This window comes from Papio anubis, chromosome 3, assembly GCF_008728515.1.
Source record: "Papio anubis isolate 15944 chromosome 3, Panubis1.0, whole genome shotgun sequence".
Lineage (NCBI taxonomy): Eukaryota > Metazoa > Chordata > Mammalia > Primates > Cercopithecidae > Papio > Papio anubis.
Genome location: NC_044978.1, coordinates 112935148 through 112948535, shown reverse-complemented (window position 1 = coordinate 112948535; position 13388 = coordinate 112935148). Strand labels below are relative to the sequence as shown.

The window sequence follows — 13388 nt, the reverse complement described above, 5'->3', positions numbered from 1 at the left end:
TAGCAAAATAAGCACAGAAAATAGAGAAAATCCTAGAGTTTCCATGATAGTGTGGTCAGTAAAAGCCTCTCTTAGAAGTAACATTAGAAGGAAGCCATAGAAAGGGAGAGAAGTATGCCTTGGGTTGTAGCAAGAGAGAATACTCCAAGAGCAGGAGAGAGGGAAAAAAATGTGTAAGGTGCTAAGACGAGAACACCTTTGGGAGCTTAAAGAAAAAAATAGAAGGCCAATCTAGAAGACAGTGTGCAGGGGAAAAGTGTTAGGAAAAGAGCTTGCCAGTGTCTAACAATGTAGAGTTCTGTAGACCAAATAACAGAGTTGGATTTTATTCTTTAAATAATGAGAAGCCAGGCCAAAGTCTTAATCAGGGGAGTGCTATAAACTGACTTTAATTGCAAAAAATCATTCTGGCTACAGGGTGGGAAACAGTAGGAGACAAAAGAGTAATGTAGAAGCAAAGTGGCTAGCTATGAGGCGTGTCACTCACCATGACACAATTACTTTTTAGGAACTTAGAGATGATAATTCTCATATTGCACTTTCACGATCTTTCTTACAGCACTTAAAATGGTTCATGATGTTGAGCACGTTCTCATATGTCTGTTTGAGAACTAACAGTGTAATTGGAATGTGTTCATAATACAAAGGATAAATGCTTAAGGGATGAATATCCTATTTTCCATGATGTGATTATTTCACATTTTATCAAAACAACTCATATACCCCATAAATATATACACTTAATATGTACCCACAAAAACTTAAAATTAAACAATTAAAGGCAAATTAAAATGCCTCATATTTTCTCTGCTTCAAAAAATTAACTTTCTCACCTAACATTCAATTTCTACTTTAAAAATATTTGTCAATGAGAAAAATCAAATTTAAAAGCCAAACTTTCTATGATGACTCAAATAAAAATACACAAATTCTATGTCAATTCTGTGACATTTACTTTGAATTATTTGGAACTTTAAAAGCCTTTCATAAACTTGATATGCACAGACACATTAACTTACTTTCAGTGTTAGTAAGGGAGGAGACCACTCCTCATATTGTCTTATGCCGAACTTCTGCCTACTAAGAAAGAAGAAGTAAAAACTAAAGGCAGAAATGAAATCCACAAGCAAACAGCCTGGTGCCACACCCTGGGCCTGGTAGTTAAAGATCGACCCCTGCCCTAACTGGTTATGTTATCTATAGATTCCAGACATTTTACGGAAAAGCATTGTAAAAATCCCTCTCCTCTTCTGTTCCGTTCTGATTACCGGTGCATGCAGCCCCCAGTCATGTACCCACTGCTTGCTCAGTTGATCATGACCCTCTCACATGGACCCCTGTAGAGTTGTGAGTCCTTAGAAGGGACAGGAATTGCTCACTTGGAGAGCTCAGCTCTTGAGACAGGAGTCTTGCTGATGCTCCCTAATGAATAAACCCCTTCCTTCTTTAACTTGGTGTCTGAGGGGTTTTGTAAACGTCTGTTCCTGCTGCATTGGTGTATTTTTTTTTTTATCCTTCAGATATAAAGAGAATGTTATGAAATTATCAAGAATTCAACATGATCAACCAGTGAAGCCCCTGGATCGAGCAGTCTTCTGGATTGAATTTGTCATGAGACACAAAGGAGCTAAACACCTTCGGGTTGCAGCCCATGACCTCACCTGGCTCCAGTACCACTCTTTGGATGTGATTGGGTTCCTGCTGGCCTGTGTGGCTACTGTGATATTTATCATCATGAAATGTTGTCTGTTTTGTTTCTGGAAGTTTGCTAGAAAAGGAAAGAAGGGAAAAAGTGATTAGTTATATCTGAGATTTGAAGCTGGAAAACCTGATAGATGAGACTACTTCAGTTTATTCCAGCAAGAAAGGTTATGATACAAGATTTCTTTCTTCCTGTGACCAAAAGAAAAATAAAGAATAAAAATAAAAATCTTTTCAAAATTTACTTTGTCAAATAAAAATTTGTTTTTCAGAGATTTACCACCCAGTTAATGGTTAGAAATATTTTGTGGAAATGAAGAAAACACTCGGGAAAATAAAAAATAATATAAATCCATATGAGTTTGTATTGAAATTTGTTGAACTTATATTGAAATTTGTGTTCTAATTCACAGTTTACACAAGCAAATTTTTACTCAGCTTAACTGTATTTCACACATTCTACTTAAACACAAGAACATTAAGAAGTCCACTGACAGTATCAGTGCTGTTTTGCACATACTCAGAATAATTTGGCTTCATTTTGAATGGGATTGTATTGTTTTAACTGCTGCTAAGGAAACTATTACATAGTTATATTATATAGAAAGTCTCTCTTCCTTTGGATATTTTAAGATGAGTAGTATTGCTTGGCTTTTATAATGCATGCAGCTTTATTTTCACATTTTTCCTAAAATTTATAGCCAAATGTTTACTGTTTTAGAGCTTAAGATCAGTGGAAATTATGTGGAATTAGAAATACAGCAACTCTTAACCTTCTTCCTACTGTAAAATTGAACTATTTTGTAACGTCTTTGGTTTCATGAGCCAATTCTATTTTTTGTAGATATTTAAAAATATTCATCTGGTTGATTTTATTATAATATTTTAAATTATGTTAATAGTCATTTGGGAACAGGTGGTGTTTGATTAGATGGATAAGTCAATTTCTGAGATTTTGGTGCACATATCACGTGAGCAGTGTACCCTGCACTCAATGTGTAGTCTTGTATCCCTTACTCCCTCCCAACCTCCCCTCTGAATCCTCAGAGCTCATTATATTTTTCTTATGCCTTTGCATCCTCATAGCTTAGCTCCCACTTATAAGTGAGAATTTACGATGTTCAGTTTTCTATTCCTGAATTACCTCACTTAGAATAATGCTCTCCCACTCCATACAAGTTGCTGTTAATGCCATTATTTTGTTTCTTTTTATGGTTTAGTGGTATTCCATGGTGTATAAATATAGTATGTATATGTGCGTGTATGTACATAGGTATATGTGTGTGTGTGTTTGTGTGTGTATTTATGTATACCACATTTTCTTTATCCACCTGTTGGTTGGTTGATGGGCATTTAGGTTGGTTCTATATTTTTTAAATTGCTAATAGTGCTGTTGTAAACATGTATGTTCATGGATCTTTTTCATATAAAACTTCTTTGTATCTACTATGTATCTGGGAAGATACACAGTAGTGGGATTGCTGGATCAAATGGTACTTCTACTTTTAGTTCTTATAGGAATCTTCATATGGTTTTTCATAGTATTTGTATTAGTTTGCATTCCCACAGCAGCATAAAAGTGTCCCCCTTTAACCACATCCATGCCAACATTGTATTATTTTTGGATTTTAAAATTATGGCCATTCTTGCAGGAGTATAGTGGTTTTGCATTATGCTTTTGATTTGCATTTTAATGATAATTAGTGAAGTCGAGTATATTTTCATATGTGTTGGCCAATTATACATCTTCTTTTAAGAATTATCTATTTACCCTTACTTTAACCTACTTTTTGAAGGGGTTTGTTTCTCTCTTGTGGGTTTTTTTTAGTTCTTTGTAAATTCTGGACATCAGTCCTTTGTCAGATGCATAGTTCATCAATATTTTTGATTACTCTGTGAGTTGTCTATTTACACAGCTGATTATTTCTTTTGCTGGCATAAGCTTTTTAAGTTTAAATAAACCACAACTATTTATCTTTGTTTTAGTTTCATTTGCTTTTGGATTTTTCATCACAAGGTTTTTGCCTAACCCAATGTCTAGAAGAGTTTTTGAAATGTTACCTTCTATAATTTTTTATTGTTTCAGGTCTTAGATTTCATTATTTGATCCATCTTGAGTTGATTGTTTATATGGTGAGAGAAGAAGATGCAGTTTCATTCTCCTACATGTGGAGTGCCAATTATTCTAGCCCCATTTGTTGAATAAGGTGTCATTTCCCCACTTTATATTATTGTTTACTTTGTCAAACATCAGTTGGCTGTCAGTATTTGTCTTTAATGCTGGATTCTCTATTCTGTTTCATTGGTCTCCATGCCTGTTTTTATACCGATGCCATGTTGTTTTGGTAACTTGGAATATGCCTTGCAATATATTGGGTAATGTTGAGAGGAGGTGCCAGCTGGGCTTCCTGGGTCAAGCAGGGACCCAGAAAGCTGTGAAACTCACTCATTTACTACATGAAGACTTACTTCGATCCTGGATGAATAATATTGAAGATATATACTTAAAATATTCCTAACTACAGGATTTGTGCATGTGTTTCCTTCCCCAAGAAAGCTATAAACAATGAAAATTTTGCTGTTAGTTTCCCTGTGTCCTCTCTCCCTTCCCCCTTCCCCAAAACTAAAGTGAAAGAAATGTTAACTGCCTGTTTTTCTGTAACCAGTGGACCTTATCTACACTCCTAATTCCAATTCCTTGTAAACATTCTTTGTAAAGTCCTGTAAGATCCTGTCTCCTTTGCCATGCCATTGCAAGGTCATAAAGTAGATAAAACCTAAGTTTCAATTCCGGTTTTCCTCAAGTTCTAAGACTAAGACATGTTACAAATGGTTAATTGCCTTTGTTTCTGGCTCTGGTAACATCTTCTTGCTGCACATATTTCCCCCCTTAAAGAGTTTAAAAGGCAATCATGTAATCCAGCTCTGGTTACCCATTCATGAGCCCTTCCACACTGTGGAAGCTTTGTACTCTTGCTCTGTTCAATAAAACCTACTGTTCACTCTCAGTCCAGGTCTCTTTCACTTGCCGTGGTCAGCCACAACACCAGTTTTTGGCGTGGCTGGCAAGAACTTTAGGCGTTACAATGTGATGCCCCCAGATTTGTTCTTTTTTCTTAGTCTTGCTTTGGCTATGCTGAGTTCAAAGCTGAGAATCAAATAACAACTCATCCATTTTCACAATAGCTGTAAAAAAAAAAAAGAAAAAAACACTTTTTTCTCACCTTTAATCTACCTTTAACCCTCCTTTAATCTACACATGAGGGAAGTACTTTATGATCAAACTAGTCCAGATTGACAGAAATCTACTTGTCTTTGTCACTTAAATGTCTTACCATTAACCAATTCTCACAAAAAAATATTCTCCAGCTTAAGGTGTGATTAAAAACAGATATATATGTATATTTATAATTTTATACACATAGATAAATCATGTAATCTATAGACACATACACACTAAAACATTGATGAGATAGAGAAATTATAGAAAATTTCATGAATATATCTCACCAAGAAGGTGAAAGATCTCTACAAAGAAAACTACAAAACATTGCAAAAAAAGTCATAGATGACATAAACAAACCATGCTCATGGATGGGTAGAATCAATTTTGTGAAAATGAGCATTTGCCAAAAGAAATCTATAAATCTAATTCAATTCTCATTAAAATACCATCATCATTCTTAATAAAATGAGAAAAAACAATCCTAAATTTCATATGGGTTTATTATCATTTTTGACCTTTAATAACAATCGTTAAGTCCTTAATTTTAGATTATGATCATATAGAAATTGCACTCTAAAGGGACTTAGTGAATTTTCTATCTTGCTAAACATGCATGTACATATACATGCCCATTTCTTTTTAAACAAGACACATCATCAATTAACTAGCTAACAGATATGTTGTGAAATTCAATGTGTATTTTGAAGACAGCTTGAAATACTTATTATTCTACATAACTATACTTTAAATAATCGTATCTTTTTTCTTATTTTCCACAGTCTTTTGATTCATCTCTCCTATGAATATAATATGGAAATATAAACTTTTTAGCATGTCAAAAAATATATACAAATAATTTAAAAGTTTATAAATTTTGTGGAAAATAGCTAAATCAAGTCATAACCCTCCTTTAATCTACACATCAGGGAAGCACTTTATGATCAAACTAGCCCAGATTGACAGAAATCTACTTGTCTTTGTCACTTAAATGTCTTACCATTAACTAATTCTCACAAAAAAATATTCTCCAGGGTAAGGTGTGATTAAAAACAGATATATATGCATATTTATAATTTTATACACATAGATAAATCATGTAATCTCTAGACACGTACACACTAAAACATTAATGAGATAGAGAAACTATACAAAATTTCATACAAATCATCCAGGAATTAATACAGATATAAAGACAAACAGAACTTATATAATGCCAAAGATTAATAATGTTGTTTTATCATGATTATAAACCTGAATTATTTCACATAAAACCTATCTTATAACACACATAACAAAAGATTGGTATCCATTGTTCAGTGAGAACTACAAATCACCAACCAAAAGAGACTAACAATCTAATAAAAAATTGATGAAAATATGAAGAAGTAATTCAAAATAAAAATGGCCAATAAGATATAAAAAACTAAAAATTTACTCATGCTCATAAAAATAGAACTAATGCCAACAAATTAATGCCATAGAGAAGATTTGCACCCCATAAAAACCTGAGAAATCTATTTTTGAGGGAGTATAATTTGAGCCAACACTCTTAAATAAAATATAAATATGCCATTTGAAACTGAAGTTTTACATCTAGAAATTTATCATGTAGAAATCCTTGCATACAAGCACATGAATGAGCCAAATTTCTCCAGCACTTAAATGGCTTTCAGTCAATGAACACATGTACCTCCAACAAATGTTTGAATGTAGCCACTGCAGAGAACAGGCTGATTATCACATTACTAAACAGAAAAAGAAGTTTCCAGAAAAACAAAAAAGTAGTTTTTGCAATGAAATAAAATATACGTAAGCTAGTATGAAGAAGAAAGAATCTCAAAAAATACATGTAATTCCAAGGATGATAATTTAAATTTCTATTCTATACAATTCTGCAATGTTTAACTTTCCACAAAGTTTTCATGTATTAATTATGAGATTTAAAATTTAGTGAAATAAACACATCAATTCAGGACAGGAAGTTCCAAAATGTAACATCATGTTATTAATTCACTAGTGTCATTCAAAAACTTGATAATGTTTCTCATATATCATCTATTTTAACCACTTGTAGCTTGTTTTTAGGACGTTTGTTCTATTTTTAAAAATATGTATGAATAACTATGATACAATGTTTAAAAATTGCAATAATTGTAGAAATCTAAATTCATGTAATTTTAATATTTTTTCCACAATTATTTTTAATATTTTATGAATCATACAATAGTTTAACAACTTCTGCTGCCGGGCCGGGCGCGGTGGCTCAAGCCTGTGGTCCCAGCACTTTGGGAGGCCAAGACGGGCGGATCACGAGGTCAGGAGATCGAGACCATCCTGGCTAACACGGTGAAACGCCATCTCTATTAAGAAATACAAAAAACTAGCCGGGCGAGGTGGCGGGCGCCTGTAGTCCCAGCTACTTGGGAGGCTGAGGCCAGAGAATGGCGTGAACCCGGGAGGCAGAGCTTGCAGTGAGCTGAGATCCAGCCACTGCACTGCAGCCTGGGTGACAGAGCGAGCCCCCGTCTCAAAAAAAAAAAAAAAAAAAAAAAAAACTAGCCGGGCGAGGTGGCCACTGCACTCCAGCCTGGGTGACAGAGAGAGACTCCGTCTCAAAATAAATAAATAAATAAATAAATAAATAAATAAATAAATAACTTCTGCTGCCTTCTTCAAAAGGTTTTATTTGTTGTTATTTTGAGACATGACTATAAATACATTGACAATTTTCCTATCAAGTAATATCCCTTCCCTTTGAAGTCTGGCAAACTTTGTAGCTGTCTCAACACAAAGAATGTAATGGAAATAATGCAGCTAAACTTTCAAAGCTCTGGTGGAAACACAGCACGTTCTCTTTCTGTTTCTCTTTCTCTCTTTCAGTTTCTTCCTTTCTTGTCTTTTTTTCTCTCACTATTACACAACAACTCAATCTGTAGTCCCCATAACAAATGACAATTTTGTAGAGACATAAATATATGCCTAAGAAATCCTGGTAGCCCACTAGCACTCTGAGCTTTTCAACACGAATCACTAAGTATGTTAGGTGAATGATCTTCAGATAATTAAAGACCCAGGCACCATAGGAAATAAGAAACTCTGTGGAAGGAACACACAACTGAGCCCACCTAATACCTACACTTTGAAAATATCTGCACCCAGAGTAAGAGAGTCAACATAACATGGTAGTTGAGAGCTGGCACTCTGGATCAAGATGGCCTTTATTCAAGTCTTAGAAATCACTATATAATGACATGGGGTTCAACAAGTTATGGGGACTTTATTTGCCTCAGCTTCCTCACCAATGAAATGGAAATGGTTGTCATTGCATTATCAATATCATGGGATTGCTGAAAGAATGAAGTCATTAATATTGCAAAGCACTAACAATTGTGTGTACAGCAAAATAAAATTGGCACTATTATAATTAAATTTAAAAATTTCAACGGTAATAATTTTAGTGTTCATATAATTGCATAATATATTAGTTTCAAAACATACTATGTTTCTAATGTAAATTATAAAAATGACAGCATTTACTATTTCAAGCATATGGGAATTAAATTTGTAGCATAAACCAAGGGCTGACAAACTATGGCTTCTTGGTCAAATCTGGTCAGCCACTTGTTTATTTAAAGAATAATTTATATAGGAATTTCACACCACAAAATTATACACTTAAACCATTTAGTGTGTATGATTCATTGGCATTTAACACATTTGCCACTACCACTACTATCTAGATCCAAAGTAATTTTTTTCACTTCAAAAGGAAGATTTGTACCCATTAGATAGTCATGTCACATTCTCCCATTCTCCATGCCTTGCAACCTGGCATTATGTGTTGGCATCATGCTATAACCCATTGGGTAATACTTTTTAAAAATGCAAATAGGTATATAACTTCAACAAAGTGTTTTATTTTTTCTTATTTCTAACATGTCCTATTTGTTTCTAAATAGCAATTCTATGATGCATAAAATTAAACTTTTATTTCTAATTTCTCTGTTATTAAATATATTCAGAGGTGTTGTGATTTATATTGTTATGAGTTCTTTCCAATTTTATATTGAAGTATCTTTCTTGAGAATGGCTGTAAACCAAGATCCTGGAAAGCTCTGATGGAGGTGGGGAAGTGAGTTTCAGATATATGAGTCAGGTAAAATATATTAAAATGAGAAAGGAAGAACAAAATGCATAAAATAGAAGAAATTTATTACTCACAGTTCCTAAATGATATTAGGGATGATGATAAGAAACTGACAGAAAGTCCAGAAGTGGCAGAGAACTCAACCAGCTCTGGAAGTGGAAGGGGAAACCCCTGAGGGAGGACTTTTATTAAGGACCATGAGTATTATTTCCTAGGCTTCTCTGCAGGAGTAGAGGAATGGCTGGATTAAGGGAACACACAAGAAGGGGAAAATTATTATATGACTCTGGTATTGATCATTAGGTTATATCATGGTCATTACATCTGTGATACGTTGCATTTCTGGGTCATCAGGATGAGAAACAAGTAGACTCTATCTCAAACAACTACACGAGGAAGGGAAGTTTTAACAAAGCCAGAAGTGACAAGCTATGTCTAGATCTTAAACAACTCATATTAAGCCTAAAAATGAATGGTAAGGCAGAGCAAACTTATGATATGAAGATAGACATTTTAGAATAAAACTTGTCCTGGCCAATTCCAGATTGGTAGCATAAAATGAATCAGCTCTGAAATGTAACAAAAATAAATAGTGAAAATTGTTTTTAGAGACAACTATTTAATCACGTTAGGAGAAGTTGACTGCAGTGGCATGCACCTATAGTCCCAGCTACTCAGGAGGCTGAGGAGGCAGGATTACTTGAGCCCAGGAGTTCAAGGCCAGCCTGGGCAACTTTGTGAAACCACATCGCCTCACCATTTTCCAGTTTAGGAAAAAAATAGTGCAGCTCACAGCCAGCATTTATTTAATTTTACATAAATACACTCCTTGAGGATGAAGCAAATCTGACTCTTTTTCAGTGTGAACATCATTATAAAAACTCTTCTTGGAGTTATTTCTAAAGAGAGCTAACATCAGAATAGTCTGAATCATCTACTTTAGAAAAATTGAATTCATCAAATTAATCTTCAGCCAACAACTGCTCGAGAACAATATTAATATCATCCTACATTTTCTAGAATTTGACATTTTCAGCAATCGAAAATGTCTACATTTTGTAAATGGAAATAGCACTACTACCAACAGAATGCTAAAAATCGAATTCTTTTTTGTTTGTTTCCAAAGTTGGAATGCTAAAGGAATGAAAAAATGATAATAAAAGCTAGATATTTTGTGACAAAATTATCTCGAGGTAAATGCTGCATCTGCAAGTACTGCCAGTGAGTATTCTCTGGGCAAACAGAGAAAGGTTTAAAAAATAAAATTAATTAACAAACTTAATAATATACTAGGAATTGTTCTCAAAACATGCAGCAAACACATAAACATTTATTAAGGAACACACTAAGGGTTGTTTAAAATAGCAAGAGCTTGCGGCATTAAACAATGTCTTGTTTGCTAGCCTACCCTCCCTCAGTGCAACAGAAATTTTACTGCAAGCCGGTGGAGACGAGAACATTGGACTGCCCCTCTGTGAAACTTCTGCAAGAGGGCTATATTATCTTTTTGGGAGGGAATAAGCTTCCTAAATTTTTCACACAGAGACACCTCAACTATGTGTTACAGAGGCTACATTTCTGGCAAGAGAGGTGAAAAAAGTTTCACTTCTTTCATGTAGCCACTGTCAAAGCACAGAAGTTTTACTCAGGCACAGCATACTAAGACCTCTGAGTACCAAATAGTCATTATGATAGTTCATTTATAGGATGGAGATTCCAGGAGAGAAGAAGCAAATCAAGACTATAGGCTAGCACCTTACTCTTAGTGGCACAAACAGAAGTGTGCCACTGCCCGTGCCCCTAGCTCTGGAGCAAAGGTTGATGATACCTTTCTCCCAAGGAAAGAGACCATTAAACAAAGAGTTCTAAAGCTTTCATGACAGCAATTCACTTTATATGAAAAAATGTGTAGGAAATTCAAGCGTAAGCATGTGGTCAAAATACGAAGAGTTTTTTGGTAACAGCTAAAGTAGGTGGTAATTTCATGAGTGATGCCAACGAGACCATAAGAAAGTTAACTAATCAGGAAAAAAAGACAGAAAAGAACAGTGTTTCCTGTGTTCATATCACCCTGAAATGCCTCAGAATCTATCACTGCAAAAGTGCCTAAATGTTATTGGTTCAGACTATGAAGTAATTTATGCCCAAAGGGCAATATCAAAAGAAAAAGATCAATCAGCCAATAATTTGTAAAGTTTAAGAGGTAGACTGAGCATGTAAAACAAACAAACAAACAAACAAACAAACAAACCAGAAAGGAGTCAAAGAGTGTTCCTATTAAAATCACTGTTATTCCAGGGTTTGTGAAAACACCCAAGGGTGCACTTTCTGAGTAGAAACACCAAGGAAATAACACTGCAAGGGAAAAAGACTTCATTAAAATAATCCATCTCCTCACCAAACAAATTAACAATTAGAATTAAAAGAAGATGGGGGTATAATTTCCAGAGTAACTATAACATATTATCTAAAATATTGAGGGTTTAACAAATTTTAACACATATATAAAGAAATAGGAAAGTGGGACTGCTATATGGGGAAAATAGGCAATAAAACATGCCTGTGAAAGGGATGAGTTAGGTTGCGCACACTGGCTCACACCTGTGATCCCAGCACTTGGGGAGGTCGAGTTGGGAGGATTGCCTGAAGTCAGGAGTTCAAGACCAGCCTGGCCAACATGGTGAAACCCCAACTACTAAAAACACAAAATTATCCGGACCTGGTGGTGCATGCCTATAATCCCAGCTGCTTGGTAAGATGGGACAGAAGAATTGATTGAACCCGGGATGTGGGAATTGCAGTGAGTCAAGATCGTGCCACTGCACTCCAGCCTGGGCAATTGAGTGAGGCTCTGTTTGAAAAAAAAAAAAAAGGATGAGTTGTAGATTTAACAGGCAAAACTTTAAATTAGACATTGTAAATATACTCAAAGACCTAAAGGAAATCATATATAAACCTGAAAATTAAGGTACAAAGATAGTGTCACATTCAATCGAGAATATGTAGAAAAACATAGAAGTTATATTTTTTCAAAGAACCAAGTGAACATAGTGCTATGAAAATATAACAGAAATAGAGAATGCACAAGCAGGATTCTGCTTCATATTTGAGGAAGAAAAATAAGAGCCAAAAAATGCTGAAGAGGGATCGACAGAGATTATATAATCCAAAGAAGAGAGAAACAAAGAATGAACAGAAATAAACAGAGCCTTATAGACTCTTGGGACACACTTAAGCACAGCAACATAGGCAAAACAGGAGTATCACATGAAGAAGAGAAAGATTCAGTGGAAAATATTCAAAAATAATGCCCCAAATATCCTATAAACTATTTTTAAAACACTAATTTACACATTTCAGAGGTTCTGTAAATTCTTAGGTTAGGGTAAACACAAAAAGATCCGAACAGAAACACAATAATAATAGATTGAAAACTAAAGGAAGAAAATTATAAAGCACAAAGACTAAAACAAGTAACCACATAAAGCAATGGCAGCAAAAGCCAAAATTGACAAATGGGATCTCATTAAACTAAAGAGCTTCTGCACAGCAAAAGAAACTACCATCAGAGTGAACAGGCAACCTACAGAATGGGAGAAAATTTTTGCAATCTACTCATCTGACAAAGGGCTAATATCCAGAACCTACAAAGAACTCAAACAAATTTACAAGAAAAAAACAAACAACCCCATCAAAAAGTGGGCAAAGGATATGAATAGACATTTCTCAAAAGAAGACATTCATACAGCCAACAAACACATGAAAAAATGCTCATCATCACTGGCCATCAGAGAAATGCAAATCAAAACCACAATGAGATACCATCTCACACCAGTTAGAATGGCGATCATTAAAAAGTCAGGAAACAACAGGTGCTGGAGAGGATGTGGAGAAATAGGAACACTTTTACACTGTTGGTGGGATTGTAAACTAGTTCAACCATTATGGAAAACAGTATGGCGATTCCTCAAGGATCTAGAACTAGATGTACCATATGACCCAGCCATCCCATTACTGGGGATATACCCAAAGGATTATAAATTATGCTGCTATAAAGACACATGCACACGTATGTTTATTGCAGCACTATTCACAATAGCAAAGACTTGGAATCAACCCAAATGTCCATCAGTGACAGATTGGATTAAGAAAATGTGGCACATATACACCATGGAATACTATGCAGCCATAAAAAAGGATGAGTTTGTGTCCTTTGTAGGGACATGGATGCAGCTGGAAACCATCATTCTTAGCAAACTATCACAAGAACAGAAAACCAAACACCGCATGTTCTCACTCATAGGTGGGAACTGA

The 13388-nt window shown here is 34.8% G+C and overlaps 1 protein-coding gene across 2 annotated transcripts in view; it reads left to right on the top strand.

Moving 5' to 3' along the window:
* The window catches only part of UGT2B39 (UDP-glucuronosyltransferase 2B39), a 389237-nt gene extending 387179 nt beyond the window's left edge, over positions 1–2058 (top strand). The window contains exon 6 of one of the 2 annotated variants that reach the window (XM_031663977.1): positions 1521–2058. In XM_031663977.1, coding sequence (XP_031519837.1) covers positions 1521–1800 — 280 coding nt within the window. In that variant the 3' untranslated portion in view covers positions 1801–2058. 2 annotated transcript variants of the gene reach the window in all.
* Positions 2059–13388: the final 11330 nt, after the last annotated feature.